At 46.6% G+C, this 21828-nt stretch overlaps 1 protein-coding gene across 1 annotated transcript in view; it reads right to left on the bottom strand.

Moving 5' to 3' along the window:
- The window catches only part of LOC135901919 (uncharacterized), a 391597-nt gene that overhangs the window by 79258 nt on the left and 290511 nt on the right, over positions 1 to 21828 (bottom strand). Inside the window, exon 3 of the mRNA XM_070525529.1 lies at positions 19939 to 20061. Coding sequence (XP_070381630.1) covers positions 19939 to 20061 — 123 coding nt within the window. The remainder of the gene's footprint in view (positions 1 to 19938; positions 20062 to 21828) is intronic.

The following is a 21828-nucleotide window of genomic DNA, read 5'->3' on the forward strand; positions in this document are numbered from 1 at the left end:
AGAAATTTTGAACATTTCTGACCATAAAAGTATCCAACGCTAATGTTTAGACAATAGAGGTGTTAGTCATGGCAAACACTAGCATTGCCATACTTTTGTATGGCAGAAATGTTCAACGTTTCTGCCTACAAAGGTACTGCGACGTTAGTGTTTACCTATGACTAACACCTCTGTTGGCAGACCCTATGTTTATGACCCCTCTGACCAGGCCCAATACTTTTACCCTAACCCCAATGTTCGTTTTACCTATCTCGTTCGTAGCCTCGCTCTTAGAGTACGTATCATTGTCACTGCTAAGGATATATTGCATGTTATCGGGCGTGAATAGCAAACCACAGAGCAATGGCTGTATAGGATAATTCCCAAGACTATAGGAGAGCAGTAGTATATAAGGGTCGTACTATTGATGATGATGATGATTTACTGGAATTCTGTTTTAAACGAAGCGGCAACAAAAATCACATAGCCTACTTGAGTTAATCAAGTAGGCTTTTCATTCTATCATTTTTGCATAAACCTCGTTAATATCTCTTTTATCTTCCTCAAAACTTTTCTATGCACCTTGTACCGCTACCTATGCCTGTATCGCATTGGGTCATATCACTCACTTCAATGCTTTCTTTCTTCTTCCTTTTTTTCACCAATACTCCAAATGTATCTTGCTTATGTCGACTGCTGAGCGGTTGATGCTTCCGTTTAATTTAAAACCAGGTGCTTCTGAAAGGTGTACGTTACCTACGGGTCTGACAGAGTGAATACCTTCGTATTCCATTAGTACTTATTACGACACCATTGGATGTATTACAATTTACACTAAGCGCCTCCTCTTCATCGAGTCTTGTATCTCGAGCACACTCACTTTCCCTCCGAGAAAAGACCTGCATTCTCCGATTCCGTGTGTTGGGATACGTCTGAACATGCATGTTATCAGCATATATGCAACCGTCTTTCCGTGGGTGTCCTCGCAACTGTTAAAAAAATAGAAATTTCGTTTATTAAAATCAAAACAAAATAAAGGTGTAGCCTCCCTACAAGGGTGACGCCAACTCCTTTTCACAGACAGTTATAAAAATAAGAGAACTACTCTAATATTAGAAGAAACCTCGCAGTTTAAAGAATATCTTGAGCGAAGTAGGCTTAAGAGAGTCAACGAAGTCTGGATAAACGTCCTAGACACCCTCGAATAAACTGAAGACGAAAGATGAGGACGGTCAAGTTTCACCACGCAGTGCCGACCAATACGCGCACAGCCGAATTCCGAAGGCCTTGCGCAGGCCGCGATTACCAGCCACGCGCAAATGAGGAAAACGCAAAAACGTATAGAAAAATACGCGTATATATAGAGCCGTAAAAAACAAAAGTGGGTGTCATCGGAAGGCTCAGAAATATGAGTATGACAGACATATTAGACGACAAGCACGCACACATATAAAAATAACGGAATCTTCCCAGATTGCAGTTACACAGCTAGGTTCCCGTATCCCTCCGTTTGTGGGGAATACCTCCAGGGATCGTCAGACAGAAATGCCCCTATTTGAAATCGCAAACGAACAGCAACCCGACGTGAAGCGCATGAGAAGAGATTTCCACAGCGCTGTCGCTTACTATGGCATCCTCAGTGCACTCCACCTACCTGTAGGTCTACTGGGCACCGACCGGCATATGTAACGCACTCCCACACACAAAAAAAGCGTCAGTTCAAACGATCGTAAGACGGGGCATCCTTCCACAGGGCATCTCTGCAAGAATAAATGATATCCTTGCTGCATTACAATAGCTATATCGCAAAGAAAAGAAATTATTATAATTCAGCATCCCTTCTCGTAAGACGCAAAAGAAACCCGTTTAAATTTCACTGAAGCGCAACGCCAACTAAGCAGCACGGTCCTCAAATGATACGGACTTGCAGGACTGGTCAGGAGAGAGAGAGAGAGAGAGAGAGAGAGAGAGAGAGAGAGAGAGAGAGAGAGAGAGAGAGAGAGAGGCGTCACCATATTTGCATTATTTGGCACAAGCTTTCCCATACAAACGTGCTCGGCTATACCACTTACTCGATTCATGATCGCCTAATATATCTGACTAAAATGAAAACCGCCGAGTCCACTCCTTCATAAGTGACACTCTCTATTACCGTAATTAAAACCAACCTAGTTAGGCGAACTGTAAGACTGAAGCCCTTTCACCAAAGCGTTCTAACCAAACCTGCCTTCGTCTTGCCTTGCGCAGGCTTAGTTGATTTCCATCTCACCTTAGTCAACGTGTTTCAGTTACTTCGGAGATCACGCACAACTTACCCTGGTATACCCACTCCGTCACTGTAATGGAGCATCGGTGTTCCCCTGCTGACGTGGTCTGCGCAGTTTCGCTACTTCCTCTTTGCTTAAACGACAGCGTCACTGACTTCTTTTGCCCTGTAATCTGAACTGCGCTCATTTAATCAATTAGCGCGGCAACCTCCAATTTTCTTTTACACTGTTGGTGCTCTGTAGAAGCGCAGTGGCGAAAAATGAATGATCATAACTGGCGCTTAACGAGAGCAAATCGCCACGAGGCGCCACGGCAGCATCCGTGAACTTCGGTTAGAAATACAAGGCGGCGCTCTCCCATTCCCAGAGCCACCCGCTCCCTCAATATATCGCAAACCAATCCCAAAAGTCACGCTACTCCACGGTCGCAGACGCCGGAAGTGACGTCACGGCCGCGATATTTTCAACGTCTTGAAGTGAAGTATTAGAGAGAGAAAAGAAAACTCAAGAGCCATTCCACACTGGCCAGCGGAGCTGTATATAACTACAAAGAAAATAAAACAACATTACACACATATGCACGTTGTTATGTTTATTTGTATTTACGTTTACCTCGTGACCACAGTATTTCTGGCGTCATGGTCGCCATGACAGACGGCCACGCGCTCTGTGACAACCCTGGAGATGTTCTTTAGCGAACGCCAGATGTATGCGCGACCGATGGCACGTCGTGGAGACATTGGTCTCGCTGCGAAACTGAAGAGCGTACCCCTTCAAGTGAAACGCCACAAACCACTTTCCGGAGGGACGAGACACGTCGACGTTAAAAGTCACGCACAGTGACGACGGGATTGGGGTCCACCGGGAGGATCAACCCAAATGTGTCGATAAAAAGAAATTTAGCGGAAACGCACTTCGCTAATCGTGAAACTGCGACTTCTGTAAGTTACATGGTCATAATTACCGATATACACCGCAGTATAACTTTCTACGGCACGTTTCTAAGGCAGCACCGCATTCACTAGAGGCGATTTTGTCCCGTTTTGTAGGAACGAACTCGTGGCTGAGCCCTTCGGCGGTGGTTCTGTCTCTTCAACTCCTTTGTCTGCTTCCTCGACGCTGTTACGTTTCGCCTATGACGCGCGGTGTAGCCGGCGCGAATTCAACGGACGCCGGGGCTTCGTTCAAAGCGGCGGACATTTTGGCCCGTTCGGAGCGGCCGCGACGCATCCCCGCCGAGCGCGTCCCGGCATGTTCAGTGCCACGTGTCTTTGTGTGTGCGTGTGTGTGTGTGTGCCCACGCTTGTCAAAGCGCGGCAGCCGGGGAGAGGAGCTCCCCCAGTGTGAAGCGAGGAGGTCTGACCGGCGCCGGCCCGGCTGATGCGTCACCTCCTTGTCCCAACGTGTCTCTCAGTCCGTCCGTCGCCGCTGTCACGTGGTGTCGTCCCGTGACCTTCCTTCTTGCCCGCGACGCCAAGAGTATAAGAGCAGCTGCCCCCGGACGCCAGGAGAGAGGCTCCGATTTCTGCTGTTGAGTAACGTGCTCTCCCGTCTCTCTACTTCGGTCGACCTGACCGCCCGCTCTTTGCGATGTTAGAATAAACAAGTTGTTCTGTTAGCAGTCGCCTCATGCTTTGCTGGGACCTTCGGATGCTTCCAGTGTGCCCCAGGCCGCCAGGCCAACGCTACCCTTGGGGCTTGCGACCCAGTTGCAATAACGGGCGTCAGCACTGAGGTTCCGACAGCTGGTGGCCGCGCTGAGATTCCAACAGCCGGTGCCATCGGTGCGGTTCAAATAGCTGGTGGCAGCGGTGAGATCGCGACAACGGAGGCCAGCAGCGAAGATATGCGGTTGACTGTATGCTGAGCAGCACAACGACCATCCGGGAGCAGTGCAACGAGCCCTGTGTGATGACTGGTTGCCTGCAGCGGAACGACTGCGCTGAATACTTGGCTGCGAGGTTTGGTGAGTGCGGGGCTTTCTTCTTCTGAGTTTTGCCAGGCTTTTGTTAGTGTCAGAAACAGAGCTGGTAATTGTGGTTGTCGTTGCTGCCGGGTTAGTTTGCGGCAAGACAATAGTAGGCAGTAGAGAAAGCAGCATTCAGAGCAGCCATGGACTTGAAGTCGTTGCGCAAACCGAAATTGTTGGAGCTTGCAAGAGAGTTGGGTCTGGATGTCTCAGACAAACTCAGAAAACCAGAACTGCTAAGGGCTATTCTTGAGTTAGGAGCTGAGGATGACGAGCTGTCGGAATGCCTTGAGACCATTGAGGAGAGGGAGACGGCAAAAAGACAGGAACGCGAACTTAAAGAACAGCAACAGCGAGAGAAACAAGAGAAAGATGAGCGTGAACGTAAAGAACAGATAGAACGAGAGCAACAAGAGAAACAGATAGAACGAGAGCAACAAGAGAAAGAAAAAGAGCGAGAGCAACAAGAGAAAAAATAAGAGCGTGACCGTCAACACGCTTTAGAAATGAAGCGTCTCGAGGTAGAGATGGAACGCGCTCGTAATGGAAATCAGGCACACGGTGCAGGAGAACGAGTATTGTTTAAAATGACTGACCTGATGCGGCCGTTTAAGCTTGGAGAGGACATTGGTTTGTTCCTGGTTAACTTTGAGCGAACGTGCGAGAAGCAGGGGTTCTCTCGGGAAACGTGGCCACAGCGCTTGCTCACTTTGTTACCCGGCGAGGCGGCCGACGTAGTCGCTCGCTTGGATAGAGAGGAGGCAGAGGATTTCGACAAAGTGAAATCGAGTCTGCTAAAAAAGTACAGGCTGTCCGCGGAGGCGTTCCGTCGGAAGTTTCGAGAAAATGAGAAAGGCAAAAGTGAGTCATATACAGAGTTTGCCTACAGGCTAATGCCAAACATGCAGGAGTGGCTCAAAGAAGAGAAAGCGTTTGGTGACCACGAGAAAGTTCTGCAGTGTTTCGGGCTAGAACAGTTTTATAGTCGGTTACCTGAGAACGTGCGCTACTGGGTCTTGGATAGGCCAGACGTTAGTACGGTGGCTAGAGCCGCTGAGCTAGCCGAAGAGTTTGTGACGCGTCGGGCTCGCGGAGCTAAGGACGGTCAAAAGGGTGAATTTGGCTCCAAGTTTGAGAGGCCGAAGTTCACGCCCATGAGAGCAAAGGGGGACACACGTAGTCCGGACGCGAGTGAAAGCAGTCCGACTTAACGTAAGGAGACGGCGGCAGCCGAAGCCGAACGCAGAAAGCGGTTCGAGGCAAGGCAAGCGCGCGTGTGTTATACGTGCCAGAAGCCGGGTCACTTTTCGGCGCAGTGTCCGGAAACAAAAACAAAAGTCGTGTTTTTGTCATTATGCAGCACTGACGAGAACATGAAGCTTCTCGAGCCTTACATGCGAGACCTCCTCGTAAACGGGAAAGAGTGCCGAGTGCTTCGCGATTCCGCAGCTACGATGGATGTAGTTCACCCCTCTTACGTAGAACCCGATATGTTCACGGGCGAGTGCGCATGGATCAAACAAGCCGTGGAAGCTCATAGCGTGTGTCTGCCCGTAGCAAAAGTGCTTATTGAAGGTCCTTTCGGAGCACTTGAGACGGAGGCGGCAGTGTCATCTATGCTGCCCCCCCAGTACCCGTACCTATTTTCGAACAGGTCCGATCACCTCCTGCGCGAGAAGGGGCTTTTGTTTGGTGAGGCTAGCGTTCAGGCCTTAACCAGATCGAAGGTTCGGGAGCTCGCTGCAAAGGCGGTAGTTGCGGGGCCGACGTTGTCGAACGATGAGAAAGGGTCAGAGGCGCAGCAAGCTGATATTCAGAGCACGCCCGAACTGAATAAAATTGAGCCTGTAGCGTTAAAGGCACCAGATACTGGAGAGGAAATTCCCGATGCGGGAAAGTTAGAAGAGCTATCTGCAGACTTGCTCATCGCGCCTACGTCAGACGGACTTAATAGGTTGCTAAAAATCAGCCGCTCGGCTTTGATAGCCGAGCAAAAGAAGGATGGCAGCCTAGAAAACATACGCTGCATTGTCAAGGAAGGCATCGCCAAGAAAAATGCTCGCTTTGTGGAAAGAGGTGGGGTCCTGTACCGGAAGTATGTAGACCGCAGGGGAGTGGAGTTCGATCAGCTGATCGTGCCTCAGTGCTACCGTCAGGATCTGTTGCGCTTGTCTCATGGGGTTCGTGGTCCGGACACCTAGGAGTTAAGAAAACTAAGGACCGTCTCTTGCAAGAGTACTATTGGCCAGGGTGTTTTCGGGACGCAGACCACTTTGTGAAGACATGCGACACCTGTCAGCGGGTGGGCAAACCAGGGGACAAATCGAGGGCGCCGTTGAAGTTGGTACCTATCATTACGGAGCCTTTTAGACGACTCGTTATTGATACAGTGGGACCTCTGCCGGTAACAGCCACGGGGTACAGACACATTTTAACTGTGATCTGCCCAGCGACAAAGTTCCCTGAAGCAGTGCCGCTTAAAGAACTCAGCTCAGTTGAGATAGTCAATGCACTACTGTCCATATTTGCGCGAGTTGGTTTTCCTGCGGAAATCCAATCAGATCAGGGCACAGTGTTCACTAGCGCTTTGACGACAACTTTTCTCGAAAGGTGTGGGGTAAAGCTGTTACACAGCTCAGTGTACCACCCACAGTCGAATTCCGTTGAGAAGCTCCACTCCGTCATGAAGCGCGTGTTGAGAGCCTTGTGGTTTGAACAACAAACTGACTGGGAGCTGTTTCTGCCTGGGGTGATGTTTGCATTGAGGAGCGCGCCGCATGCGGCTACGGGGTTTTCGCCAGCTGAGCTAGTGTACGGTCGCTTGCTGCGATCTCCGCTTCGCATGCTTCGAAACGGATCACTGCCCTTTCCAATGGCTGCAGACTATCTCTTTCACAAATGGCCGCCTCCTGCACTGGAGCCTCGCTAGGCAACAATATTCCTTTGAGGTGCGTTACAAAAAGGGGAGTCTCAACGGTAACGCCGATGGCTTAAGTCGAAGCCCCTAACGTGGGAATCAGCCTCAAAATTGTTTGTTATTGATGTTTTTCTTCCTGAGGCAGGATTTTTAACATATTGCTTTTGTGTAGTGTTTCAAAGTGATGATGTGCTTTCTAGTGCAATTTTCCGATTTGTGGACGCGTTCTGAGTGCTGCTATAGACTACTGTAAGGAACTAGGCAGTAGTATAAAAGGGGAAAGAGCCTGGCATGGCTTAGTGAGGGTTGTGCCGTGCTTGCTGACTGAGCGGCTGAGTTTCGGCGCAGTTCTAACGCTTGCTGGGAAAGAGAACAAAAATGGCAACTCTCCTGAAGTCACTTTGCAGTGTCCTGTGTGAACCTGAACGTGAGAACGAGGCCTTCTCGGTGCGCTGCGCTCAAGAAACGCCGAGGGACGACCGACTTCGGTTATGAGCATCATCGAGCGACATCCCTCCGGACAGCGGATGCAGTCCCCTGACCATCGGGATCTCCTTCCCCCGGCGGGGCGGTCTGTTACGTTTCGCCTATGACGCGCGGTGTAGCCGGCGCGAATTCAACGGACGCCGGGGCTTCGTTCAAAGCGGCGGACATTTTGGCCCGTTCGGAGCGGCCGCGACGCATCCCCGCCGAGCGCGTCCCGGCATGTTCAGTGCCACGTGTCTTTGTGTGTGCGTGTGTGTGTGTGTGCCCACGCTTGTCAAAGCGCGGCAGCCGGGGAGAGGAGCTCCCCCAGTGTGAAGCGAGGAGATCTGACCGGCGCCGGCCCGGCTGATGCGTCACCTCCTTGTCCCAACGTGTCTCTCAGTCCGTCCGTCGCCGCTGTCACGTGGTGTCGTCCCGTGACCTTCCTTCTTGCCCGCGACGCCAAGAGTATAAGAGCAGCTGCCCCCGGACGCCAGGAGAGAGGCTCCGATTTCTGCTGTTGAGTAACGTGCTCTCCCGTCTCTCTACTTCGGTCGACCTGACCGCCCGCTCTTTGCGATGCTAGAATAAACAAGTTGTTCTGTTAGCAGTCGCCTCATGCTTTGCTGGGACCTTCGGATGCTTCCAGTGTGCCCCAGGCCGCCAGGCCAACGCTACCCTTGGGGCTTGCGACCCAGTTGCAATAACGGGCGTCAGCACTGAGGTTCCGACAGCTGGTGGCCGCGCTGAGATTCCAACAGCCGGTGCCATCGGTGCGGTTCAAACAACGCTCTCCTCCAATGGCCGCTTGGTGGACTGTCCAGTGAGGCTTTCGACGACGTCCATGCAGGTCTCTTGGGTTTCTTCCACTTTTGTATCCTCGCTGATAGGTTGACAGGCGTCCTTCGATGTGGTGGCTTTTTCCACGGCCTGGTCTTTGGTATCCCGTTCGCGCTCTGCTGGTTGACGCCTTCAGTGACGCCTTCAGACGGTCTTCAGTGAAGCATAGGCCGAATTTTTCCGCTGAGCGGCGGCCGGCGGAAAAACCTCCGTCTTAACGCCGACTCTCCGCGCAGCGCAACCTTTTGGGGTCTTCGGGAAGACGTGGGGACTCTGAGCAAACTCATTTGCAAGTGTCGTGAAGCCTTCCGGTTAGAAGATGCCTATAGCGCACATTGTGCTACATACGTGATGTGTATACAAGGTTCATCTTCGCTGTAAGTGTTATACTATGCTAACAAATTTTACAGATTCTAAAGGGGTACTGTAATGCGATCATTTTGCAGAATATATAAAAAGAAATGGCGTTAAAATCAGGCACAGCACTACGCATAGCGACGATAAATGTCAGAGGTCTGGCGTCTAGGAGACGTCAGTACCAGCTTAGTCGCCTGCTGTTAGAAAATGAGCTGGATATCGTAGCAGTTCAAGAGACAAAGGTAGAAACGCAGGAACAAAGTGATCGCATGGTATCACCTTTTAGAAATCGGTACAATGTTGCCATAAGTCATGCAGTAGGCTTGTCAGCAGGTTGTGCTCTATTTCTTCGAAATTCTATTGAGATTGTTGAGGAATCTTTGAGTGTCAGTCAAAGGGGTCGTTATATTGTTTGTGATTTCACCTTCGCAATGAAAAATTGGAGGGTGATTAACGTGTACGCACCAAACAAGGAACATGACCGGCGAGTGTTCTTTGAGGAAATGGAAAAACACCTGCTATGCGATAAGCTGGCCATATTACTGGGTGATTTCAACTGTGTTTGTGAACCAGAAGATAGATGGGAACAAACGACCTATTCGAGATAAAAGTGCAATATTTTTAAGCGCAATAGTGGGTGAACACAATTTAGATGACGTGGGGTCTTTGTTTTCATGTAACTTCCCCCAGTTCACTCATTTTCAAGGAAATAGCCACGCTAGACTAGATAGAGCTTATATATCGACAGCTCTTGTACCTTTGTGCAGTAATTACACAGTCAATCATGTTTCTTTCAGCGACCACAGCTTAGTGTCTTTATCGCTTGGAGCAGAAAAAAGAAAAAGTACATTTAATTGGCAGCTCTGGAAACTTAATGATAATCTATTGGATGACAAACCTTTCGTAGATTACGCAATGGAAAACCTTAATGACTTACTTGAAGTTCACCAGAACATAATTGGCAGATGGGAGCGTTTCAAAGAAAAAATAAAGATTAAGGCGATAGAACGGGCTTCTGCACTTAAGCACAGTAAAATAAAACACGAAAAAGAACTGCAAGCCCAGTTAGACTTCTTGATCAGCCAAGAAAGTGTTAAACCCGGCTTGCGCAGTAAAGAAATTCGAGACGTCAAGCGACAACTTGAGCTTGTCGATGTCGAAAATTATAGAGGAGCAGTGGTACGGGCTCGTGCAGAGCATTTGTGGATGGGCGAAACGCCCACGAAACGCGCCCTTAGTGACGAAAAAAGATACGCGACCAAAAAAGAAATCAAAGAAATAAGGTACCGAGGTGTAGTCACAGATAAGAAAAGCGATATAGAAGCCGCTTTCGTAGAGCACTTTCGGCAACTGTTTGGTGAAAGGAAAGAAGTAAACAAGGGATTTGTAAACGCTTTTCTTCCACTTATGCCGCAACTAGATGAAAATGCCAAAACAGTCCTAGAAGCCTCAAGTACATTAAAGGAAATTGAAAAATCAATCGATGATTTGAACCCCGGAAAGTCGCCCGGTCCCGATGGACTGGGTTCAGCGTTTTATAAGAAATTTAAAACTCCTATAGCTAAGGCATTACATGCGGTAATACAAGAGGCATATGACGTAGAAGAGCTTCCCCTTTCCTTCCGTCAATCACATATAATTCTCATTCCGAAAACGGACGACCGACTTAAGCAATTATTGGTAGGTTCTTACCGGCCAATTACCCTCTCTAACGTAGATTACAAGATATTCATGAAGGTCCTGGCAAGAAGATTACAAGGTTTTATTAAAAATATAGTCGGACCACACCAGACGTGCGGAATTAAAGGTAGGAGCATAACGACGAACATTCATATAGCAAGAAATATTTTGGAGTGTTGTGATGTTTTTTCCAACCACGTGGCAATGCTCCAAATAGATCTGGAAAAAGCTTTTGACCTTGTTACGCACGAAATATTGTTTGCCATTATGGAATATGTAAATGTAGTGAAAATAATACTGGAAGGTGTAAAAATGTCGTACACTGGATGCTCTGCCTCAATTATAATTAACAAACAAGTCAGCAAAAGCATCCATGTCGTCTCTTCGGTGAAACAAAGGTGTCCTCTGTCGTCACTACTTTTTAGCATTTATTTAGAGCCATTTTGTTTAAAGATTATTCAAAATGAGGAAATAAGAGGCTTTCGTATTATGGCTTCTGAAGTCAAAATATTATCTTACGCCGACGACATAGCTGTTTTCTGTACCGATAGAGAAAGTGTAACAAATGCGATAAACGATGCCACAGCTTTCTGTCAATACACAGGGAGCAGAATAAACTGGAATAAATGTCAGGGTTTCTGGCATGGTGAATGGGAAAGTGTGCCAGTCACGTACGCCAACATTCAGTGGACGACCACTCCAAGTAAATACCTAGGCGTACCACTACAACACTACAAGGATACACAAGAATACTGGAAAGAACAGACAGACAAGGCTCGAGAGAAAACACAAAAATGGGGAGGACGAGACCTATCAATTTTTTCCCGTGCCACAGTGTGTAACATTTTTATTATTGCTCGAGTATGGTATGTTTTGCAAGCGTTACACATGTCGCGCATGAGTATTCAACGACTGCACAGAGTGTTGGCTGTTTTTGTATGGAACTCATCATGGGAAAGGGTGAGCCGCACAAATTTGTTCCTTCCAGTGCGATCGGGAGGACTGGGTTTGATTCACTCGTTCGTGAGACAAATTGTCTCTAGGTTCGTATATTATCGCAATCAAAGAAATCCTTTTTTAAGAAGTGTTATGCAAGTGAGATTGGCGAACGCATTGCCAGATGTCATTGTCTCATCATGCGCCCATATGCAACGCAATGTCCGCGGATATATGCATGAAATTCTTGCGGCTGTCCAGTTTCTAAAAGTAAGATTTTCAATGGAATATCTCAGCGAGGTCAAGAGAAAACGCCTCTACAAAGACCTAATTGATGTGATGATGCCTGTTCCCTTGTATCGAAGGATGTACAATCCTGGGCCAGGCAGCAATGTGTTAAAAAGGGTTAAAAGTATGACTATCCGATCGTCAGTCAAAACTTTCTTTTTCATGCTCCATAGTGGCACACTTTCTACAATACCGTGGCTAAAGGAAAAAGGGTTGTTGGTTCCATGGTCGGTTGACTGTGTAATATGCAAAAGGCCTGAAACAATCGAGCACATGTTTCTCGATTGTTGGGATGCCGTATTCTTATGGGACATCTTGCAAAGAACCCTGAAAAAGGAACTGCCGCTTACACCCTACGGCATTCGATTTCTTCCCATCGAAAGCGAAGGTGTGCCGTACGATATGCTAATGATTCTAGTAATGCACAGTGTTTGGAAAACCAGAATGTCAGTGCGTAATGCGGACGTCAACGCGAGGTCAGCCCGGGACAACTTCAACGAAAGCATCGCATATTTACGAGATGTGTACAAACAGAAGGAAGAAAAGCCAGATTGGTGTGTTTATCTGGACGAACTCCTGACCGTAAAGCGTTTTTTACCCACTTATGCTAGCCAGACACAAGCTAGCATTTTTAATGTGATGTTATGATGGTGTTTTTCACTGTATTGTGCCAAGTGGGCAATAACGAAAAAAAAAACTCGTGGCTGAGTGGTAGCGTCTCCGTCTCACACTCCGGAGACCCTGGTTCGATTCCCACCGGCCCATCTTGCAAGATGTTTTTTTTTATTTATGAAGTGCCTTCTGGGATTTATCGCTCACGGCCAACGCCACTGACGCCGACGACACCGGCTTTTATGCGACGCGAGCTCCTTAACGCTGTCGCGTTAAAAAGCCTTCACGGTCGCTCTCTGACGTCTCGCTATGAAGGTATACGACGCCGACAACGATTCCGTCGCCAGTCCGCCGTACGGCGGACGCGTCGGCACATACCGCGGCAACGCCCTCGCCCGTCGCCGGTAAGGTGTAGGACGCAACCACCGCGCTGTCATTGTTTGCGTAGATGGCAACGCGTCCAGCTATTATGCAACATCTATTACCAGTTTTGACAAACCTAGCCTCATATGTAGCTGGGACACATACGCTGATGCGACTTTGCCTTATGCTTAAGCTATTTTAGCCCTATAGATGCCGCGATAGTTTTTGCCTACGCACATAACGAAACGCTGGAAACCAGCCTAAGGGCCCGTACATTGTCGCTCCGCACGTCCGTTCCGCCCTCGTCCGGTCGCGTGCGGATAGCTCTCTACTGGCGAGCGAGGAGCGGACGCAAGTTTCCCGTCCGGCCGCCTGCTCGTCTCTCATTGGCTGGTCCGAGGCGGATAGTTCGGCTGTCGTCACAGCAAACATGGCGCGTGCTCGAAGCGAAGCGAAGCAGGGACGCAAGGCCTAGGCTACAGCCGCGTCAGAAAGAGTCTATTTTTTTCTCCTTTTTGTGATTTTTACCAGAGATATGTGGCACCCACGGAGATAGTCATCGGAAGAAGCAAGCCGGTGTACGCTTCCAGACCTCATCAGTGCGTGCGATCGCCAACAGAAACAGACGGAGCGCAGGAAGTGTGTGTTGTGTTTACGAGATCGTCGGAAGAAATATTTCAAGCCGTCGACTTCGTGATTTCTTGTGCCATGCTTCGCGTGTGCGTCGCAGACGCGAACTCCATCACATACACGTGCATTCTGAGCAGCACACACGTTCAAGTCGTGGCGAAATAAGTAGCGTCCGATTTGCGCACCCAGCGTACACGTTTGGTTTCTGCTCTGTGTATGCCGATCGTTGCCGCGGTGTGGTGAACGCCAGCCCTTCGCAACTTACCAAAAGTAACGATACGATCAGTAGCGATAAGTTTTTATCGCCTAGTTATCGCTGCCATTCTGCGTGTGCTGTACTGCGTATGAGCCGTTTTGCCGGCTGCGATGCGCCGTGGTGACCGCGACGTTCGAGCTGTGCTCTTGCCGTTATGAAGTGCGTTTGCGAGCTACAAATCATGATATATATGTGCGATGTGTTGCAGCGTTACTGGGTGTAGAAGTGGTCGTACTACGCGATGTTCGTGTGCTCAGAAGTGAGCTGAGCATAAGTGTTGCCGATTGCATTTTCTTATGTAGTCCGATAGAGAAGCCCTATCACACCGGCCTTTTCTGCTTCGTACATCTATCGTTTGTTTCAAAAGTTGTTACTGCACGGTTAAAGATGCTTCTATCGGTGGGGGGAAATTAGGGAACAACATTATAATTGCATACGTCAAGACGTTCAGCGCTGTCGTGAAATGTGGACGCGCCTGAGAGCACTAAATGTCATGAATGCAATTAAAATTTCCCGAGACAGTATTAAGAGAACGGTTAAAAAAGAAAACATATGAGAAGGTAAGCACAGCAGCTTGTGAACCCGCTCCTATAATACCTCGACCCGCGTCTGTTTGTAAATGTATGTTTTCTTGCGTTTGTCAATTTTTTTTCTATTTCCCAGATTTCTTTACGTTGGAGTTCTTCTTAGTTCTCGCATTTGTGTGTGAATACGTGCCTGTTTCCATGCGTGCTTGCGCTTACCATTATATCTGTCCTTTTATATTATATTAGCATTTGCTTTTGCTAGTTTTCTTTCAGGAAAGTCATTAGACATTTTCATAAACCAATCTCATTCAAAGCACTAACTCATGTACACGGCAGGGCAGGCCTCTTCCATCTCATTAAAACCTTTCTCACTGGTCTACCTCGTCTTCTCAGTCTGCCTACTCGCTGTGTTTTCTGTCCTTGCTTCTTGTGTTGTTGCTGCAGTGTGATTAACCAACTTGCTCAAAACAGATTTTCATCGCCTATGAAAACAGAAAGGTTTAGAGATAGATTTTCTTAAAAGCGTCATGGGGGTTGCACAGCAACTTAGCCTCTTACCTCAGTTCATGTTTATGCATCAGTGCATGTGGCAGCTCGCCAGAAGTGCACATGAAAGGGTGCCATATTGTGAAACTACACCTTGCTATGCTGTTGCATTTTTCATGCAATCAGTCTTAGTAAACGGATGGTTTCGCTGCCCATCACATATGATGGCAAAAAAGTTCAACACGAATAACATTGTGCAGTGGGGTGTCATTTCCTGTCTGATACTTTTGTCGTTGCAAAGACATTTTTCAGTAAATGGAGCCCAGCAAAGCAGTGCACTGATAGCTTTTGCAACTTTCACCATTTATTACTTCACAAATGTCATTGTTTGAACCTGGCCGTCGATCACTATGCCGATGGCTTGTGAATTAAATAATTGCCTCAATAAAACACATTCAACTTCACTCAGAATTTTTTAGTACAAACAATGCTAGCAAAGCTATTCAGGGTGAATAATTGTGCTTACATTGGTGTTACTTGCCGTGAGATAAACAAATACAACAATGGCTGCGACATGACTGTGATTTGACGTGCAGACTGCTAATGGTGCATTTCAAGCGTGCCCTCGACTACTGCTATTAATAGTTGCCCGACTGAGTATTTTGGGCCTAACTAAGCTAATGATGTTTGATAATTGTTCTCCTATTCACATTACTTGCCTGGGCCAGGTAACCAAAATAATGCCACCACATGAATGTGTGTTTGCATGCAAGCTGCCAACAGTGGCTGTCATTTTCTCATTGAGTGCTGCCGTTTCACAAACAGTGGCGACGACTTGACTGCGCTTTGACGTGCAGACTGCTAATGGTGCCTTTCAAGCGCGCCCTCGACTACTGCTATGAATAGTTACCCGACTGAGTATTTTGGGCCTAACTAAGCTAATGATGTTTGATAATTGTTCTCCTATTCGCATTACTTGCCTGGGCCAGGTAACCAAAATAAACAATGCCACCACATGAATGTGTGTTTGCATGCAAGCTGCCAACAGTGGCTGTCATTTTCGCATTGAGTGCTGCCGTTTCACCAACAGTGGCGACGACTTGACTGCGCTTTCACGTGCAGACTGCTAATGGTGCCTTTCAAGCGTGCCCTTGACTACTGCTATGAATAGTTACCCGACTGAGTATTTTGGGCCTAACTAAGCTAATGATGTTTGATAATTGTTCTCCTATTCGCATTACTTGCCTGGGCCAGGTAACCAAAATAAACAATGCCACCACATGAATGTGTGTTTGCATGCAAGCTGCCAACAGTGGCTGTCATTTTCGCATTGAGTGCTGCCGTTTCACCAACAGTGGCGACGACTTGACTGCGCTTTGACGTGCAGACTGCTAATGATGCCTTTCAAGCGTGCCCTCGACTACTGCTATTAATAGTTACCCGACTGAGTATTTTGGGCCTCACTAAGCGAATGATGTTTCATAATTGTTCTCTTATTCACATTACTTGCCTGGGCCAGGTAACCAAAATAAACAATGCCACCACATGAATGTGTGTTTGCATGCAAACTGCTAAAGTGGCGATCAATTTCACGTTGACTACTGCTGTTTCACCTACAATGGCTACAACATAGCTGCGGTTTGAAGTGCAGATGCTGAAGGTGCCTTTCAAGCATACCCCGATGACTGTTATTTCATGGTGTACTTGATGTACACAAACGTGTACAGCTATTATAAAAATTAAAATAGCATTACAACATTGGCTCATGTCATTTAGAACATACTCAAAAATTTTTAGAAGTGGAAACAAAGTTTCCACTTACCATATGCTCGTCGGATACAAAGGCTCAACTCTTTGTATCCCAGCTGCAACACATGTTGCCATTAGGAAGAGCTGCACCACAACTTCTGTGCTGTAGTTGGACCCCACTGAAACACGTGTTACATCAGTGCTTTGATACAGCCACACAGACTGCACAACCTGAGGAGCAGTTACCCGCCGTGATTGCTTAGTGGTTGTGGTGTTGGGCTGCTAAGCATGTGGCTACGGGATCGACTGCCAGCCACAGCGGCTGCATGCAGAGGAAGATGATTTACGTATGTAACAGTTACTCATCCCTTGAAATGTGAATGACCCAAACCTTCGCGAGCATATCAGTCGCAACCATCCAGCAGCACAAGTGGGAACACTTGTGCTATCCCAAACGAAAACAAGTAGAATAGTACCACCGTGTCAGCTGGTTTGTTGTGATTACCTTGCCTGCAAGTTTCTTGTTTATATTGGATAGGCTTCCTACTTCCTACAAATAGCTTGTATACATATTTGACCTGCACCACAAAGAGCTGATGTGACAAAAATGTGTACACCGTAGTGTTATGTTGCTTTTCATGGTGTCTCAGTTTACTTAATACAGTTTTGAATTTACAGATTGCTTCACATGTTTATAGCTAAACACCACTGAAAACTACTTGCATTGTGACTGCGAGGTCACAACACGAGGATTTGTGTGGTATCCTTCCTGTTCATCGGTGTGTCCTTGCACTATAAATGTAAAATGTCACACCTGCAAACCTGAGCATCCACCCTTACATTTCAAACACTTTTTTGAATGCTCGGCAGTTATGCTTACAAGCACATTGTGACAGCAAATCCACACCACCTTAATTTAAGTGCGATGTAAAGGATTGTTTGTGCATATCCAAGCTGTTCTAGCGTGCCTGCAGGGATACAGCATTGTCCAGTGGCACCGTATAGTTCAGGCGTAACAGTGAACTAGTAAACAAAACGGCTGATAATACTAAGCTGACCCATATGTAGGAGCATTATTTTATCTAACCCACACGCAAAGTTGCTTTCAGTGTACTGAATAACCGCAGCTTTGATTTACCAAGTTATATTACTGCACACACAGAGCGCTGAAACAAAGTCTGTACAATGGTGAGAAATGTGCCAAGGAATGAAAGATTACTTGTGATGTATGGATTTGAATAGCAGATGTGAATGCATACCCAATTCACCAGTATGCATGTTTTCTGTTGGAACAATTTTACATTTGGCACAGAGGCTGAGCCACTGCGGCCTCTTGACTGCAAATTTCTGTGCTCTCACAGTGCTAATGGGAGTATCGTTCATTTGGCTACCCAAATAGTGTATAGGTAATAGAGCACTACAATCTTTCAGTTTTACACAGAACACCTTGTGCATTATTCACAAAACTGAACCTAAGGAACTATTCGCTGGTTTGTTATGGAAATAAAAAAATGACAATGAATGTTTCCTCGCTTTTTGTGTGGCCCTGTCTTCTGCCCTACGCACCTTCATTTCATTGTCATGTGCATGTTAAAACAGCAACTAAGTAAGAATGACAAACACAAAACTACTAACTACATCAACCTTTTCACACCACAAGAGGTCACTGAGCTCACTGCTAAGCTACACTTGATAATGTCGGTTTGCTCTCAAATAAATACAGGCACTAGCCAGCTGTTTATGTTATGCTATGCATTTTTCATTTTCCTAAAATATGGCTGTGCATGAGCTAGCAAGGTTGTTACTACATAAATACATAAACAACATGCAGCTCATGCCCAACTAACTCATATAACCTGATTAGAGCTTATTTTTTATAAGTAGAGTAATCAAAATAGAACACGCATGTATGATGCCGACAGTATCAAACAATCTCAAGTCGAACATCCTTGTTTGGTGCCATGGGTGAGAGAGGGAGCATGCCTGTCAAGGTACTGCTTAATTTTGTGTGCTTTGGTAATGTTTGTACATTGTTGAAATGTTAAATTAGGTATGTTAAGTAGTAAGCTGGCAACATATTGGGTAGCCAGGCTGGCAAGAAAGAATGCAATTGTTTGATTTCACTCAAAATAAGTTTTCCTATCAGCAATGTAAATTATATGCTTTCAAATAAGTACTCCCCTTGGAAACATATCTCATGAGTATGCATATATCTGCATAAGGTCACCGCTATACATACATATTGCTTTAAGCCAGTCATAATGAATTGTAGATTCACTGCTTAACCTTCAATTCCTTGCTGCATGAAGTTAACCACTTATGCATAACTTTTTTTTTTTGCACACGGTGAGAACTTCAGTCATCGCTGAGCAAATAATTTAAGGAAAAGGCATTCCATGAATCCAACTGCTTTAGGCACTCTCTTAAAATTGGCAGAGTGAAAAAAAAAAGCACGAGCAAGCGTGTCAGCAAGCTGTACTCGGAGCCTCACACGCGTGCTCAGTGGTAAAAAGGTGCGTCTTGGCGACCTACGCAAATGCATTCCGCGACAGATGTGCGTGTGTTCCGTATTCTTGCAAGCTGTCACTAGCACTACAGAAACCGCGCCACCGCGCTTCCGGCGACACTATCAGTTTCGCGTGACGTAGAACGCATCACGTTGGATAATTAGAGAGGTTTTGTTCAACCAGCCAAGGCAGCGTGCACTGAAAGTAATCATCCGAGAATACGTCGCGTGCTGCGACGTGATGCGATTGCAATACATCTGTAAAAGGTGGCGCAGATAAGACGACTGTGCAATGTTTCGAAGAAGGATGACGGTGCCAATGCAACACATACGGCTGAAGAACAGAATGTGGCAGCCTAGAGTCGCATTTTCACCGGAACGCGGAAACTTGAAATCAGATCTGCAAAAATATGCCAGTGTCGTCTGCTGTCAAAGGTCGTTGCCAACCTTGAACACCTTTGCTCCGCCGAACGGTTGCCAGCTGTCAACAGGCCGCGTCGCCCAATAGGAGTGCGCGTGCGTTCCGGTCGTGCGGATTGAGCGTGCATCGAATTTTGCGACACCTTCCGCCTTTCGGGCTTCCGCACGCGGCCGGGCGAGGGCGGAACGGACGGGCGGAGCGACCATGTACGGGCCCTAACACTGCTTCTCTGTAAAATTTGCCCCAGTGTTTGCTTTGCTTATTGTCTTCAGTGAAGGAGGTTTTCCCTTTCAAAACGCAAAAAATTCCTAAAGTTTGGGAGAAATCAATCTATTATAGTAACGCAACGCAAAACCTACTTAGGTGTGAGCGGGTGTATCAACAAGACGACGGCGGCGACAATGGCATATGGCGACGATCGCTAATCGGCGATGCCACGACGGACATGCAATGACGGCTACGTCAAGGCCACGATGAAAGCGACAAAACAGTGTCACGACGACGACGAGGACGACGACGACGACATGGCGTTGATTCTTGGCTTCCTCATTTATTTGTGATTGAGTTCCTGTGCTGCTTCGGTTGCCGTCTGAAGGCTAGCGCGGCGCTGTTGGAGGCCGCATACCCACCTTAGTAAACCAGGGTTGTCGCGCAAGGGAGCAATCGTTTGGAAACATAAGTTGCTCTTACCATGCACCGAGAGCACATTCCGCGAGTGAGACTCCTCAGCGATTGCATGGCCCGGGGCGACACCGAGTGCCTGGGTAGTTTGAAACAAGAGATGCACCGACGCAGCTTCGCTGGTTTCAGCACCTGTAATATCGAAGGCCAGTAGCCGCGATTGCACTGTCTGGCTGATCAGTCCTGCGAAAGCATGCGAGATGGAGGAACGTTTATGAAAGCAAATATGCTCCCCCATCCCACTGTAGCAAAAAAAAAAAAGAATTACAAAGGAAAACTGTGTGGATCTCCTCGTAGCAGAGGAAGCCCGCATGAGTTCACTATCTATACTATCCCAGTTTCCAGTTTCCCAGTTTGCAAAGGCCTGTTATGTTCCTAAAGATCGGTCATGGTGCCGGAACATTTGTGTGTGTGTATTTTTTATATTTGCTCTATTAAATCCCATGTTATTGGGATCTTTGAAAAAGAGGGACCAATAGCCTGTATAAAATTTCGTCGCGCCCTCACTGCCCTTTTCCTCCTTTTTCTTCGTTGTACACTCTTGTCATGAATATTTTGTCACGTCTGTCCCGAATAAGGCTTATCAGACTTTGCTGTCTGTCAAATATAAGCGCAATTGTGAAAAACTGCTTCACTTAGTCAAGTACCGAGAATACTATGAGTTTTTTTTCCCACCAGACATCACAAAGCTTCTATAAAAACAAACACACGGCAAGATAACCAGAGAGCCCCAATGGAAAGTTTAGGCTAGCAATTCAGTAACTTCAAGTGCACACATAATGCTATGACACAGAATAATCGACACTTGCTCCCCAAAAATAAAGAAAGAAACATGCGACATGTGACACTGGCTGCTGAAACGTTCAAATATTAATCAAGTAGCCATTGACGTATGGTTAACTGTCACAAGACATCATTCGCAGCCATTACGAGGGAGGGGCTCCAAACACCAGGGTGTAACAGTGTAATAATATTGTTATTTATCATTTATATTAAGGACAATGCCTAATAATACTTTTTTTTGTTCCTAGACGATCGTGTCTCCGGAAAATAAATAACAGTTCGAAGGTGATATTACTTCAGAATGATCTAGATAACGTAACTGAGTGGTGCGGCACGTTGCACAAGACACCAAATACAGATAAATACAAAATCGTGCACGTAACAAGGCTTGATGTTATCTGTCTATCCTATTTTATTTATTTGTATTTATTTACATATACTGCAGCCAAATATAGCGCTACAGCAGGAGTGGGAACATTACACATTACTATTCATTCTACATTAAAAACGCGCACATATACAAAAAAGATTAATCATTAAGAAGAAGCGCTTTACCTGTTAGCAAAGTGCTTCCCAGTGAAAGCTATAAAATATTTTAGTGATGATGAACGAATATAAGCGGGTACGCAATTCCAAAGCTCAACTGCACGTGGAAAAATACTGTATTTGAATGTGTCAGTACGAGCGAAAATAGGTGTTATGTCGAAGCCATGGGAGCTACGGGTTTAGTAAATGTGATATAGTTGAAGTCAGAAAGTGCACAGGTGGAGTTATTAATTGCATATAAATGTTTGAAGGCTTCAATGCGATAACCTGAAAGTAATGGCTCAATGTTCAGAGATTGTTGAGCCTGTGTGGGTGAAAAACTACGACGGTAACTTTGGCAAATGAGACGGACAGACTTTCGTTGAACATTATTGAGTGAACTTGTTTCACAGTGTTTGTAGCGGAACCGAGCGACAGATGCATGTTCTAGAACAGGAGGAATTAACGTTTTATGCAATAGCAGTTTAGTGTGCATGTTCTAGAACAGGACGAATTGACCTTTTATGTAATAGCAGTTTAGTATCGCGAGAGGTCTTCGTTAAAGTGGGGCGCAAATAACCTATTCTTTTT

This window comes from Dermacentor albipictus, chromosome 9 (genome assembly GCF_038994185.2).
Source record: "Dermacentor albipictus isolate Rhodes 1998 colony chromosome 9, USDA_Dalb.pri_finalv2, whole genome shotgun sequence".
Classification (NCBI taxonomy): Eukaryota; Metazoa; Arthropoda; class Arachnida; order Ixodida; family Ixodidae; genus Dermacentor; species Dermacentor albipictus.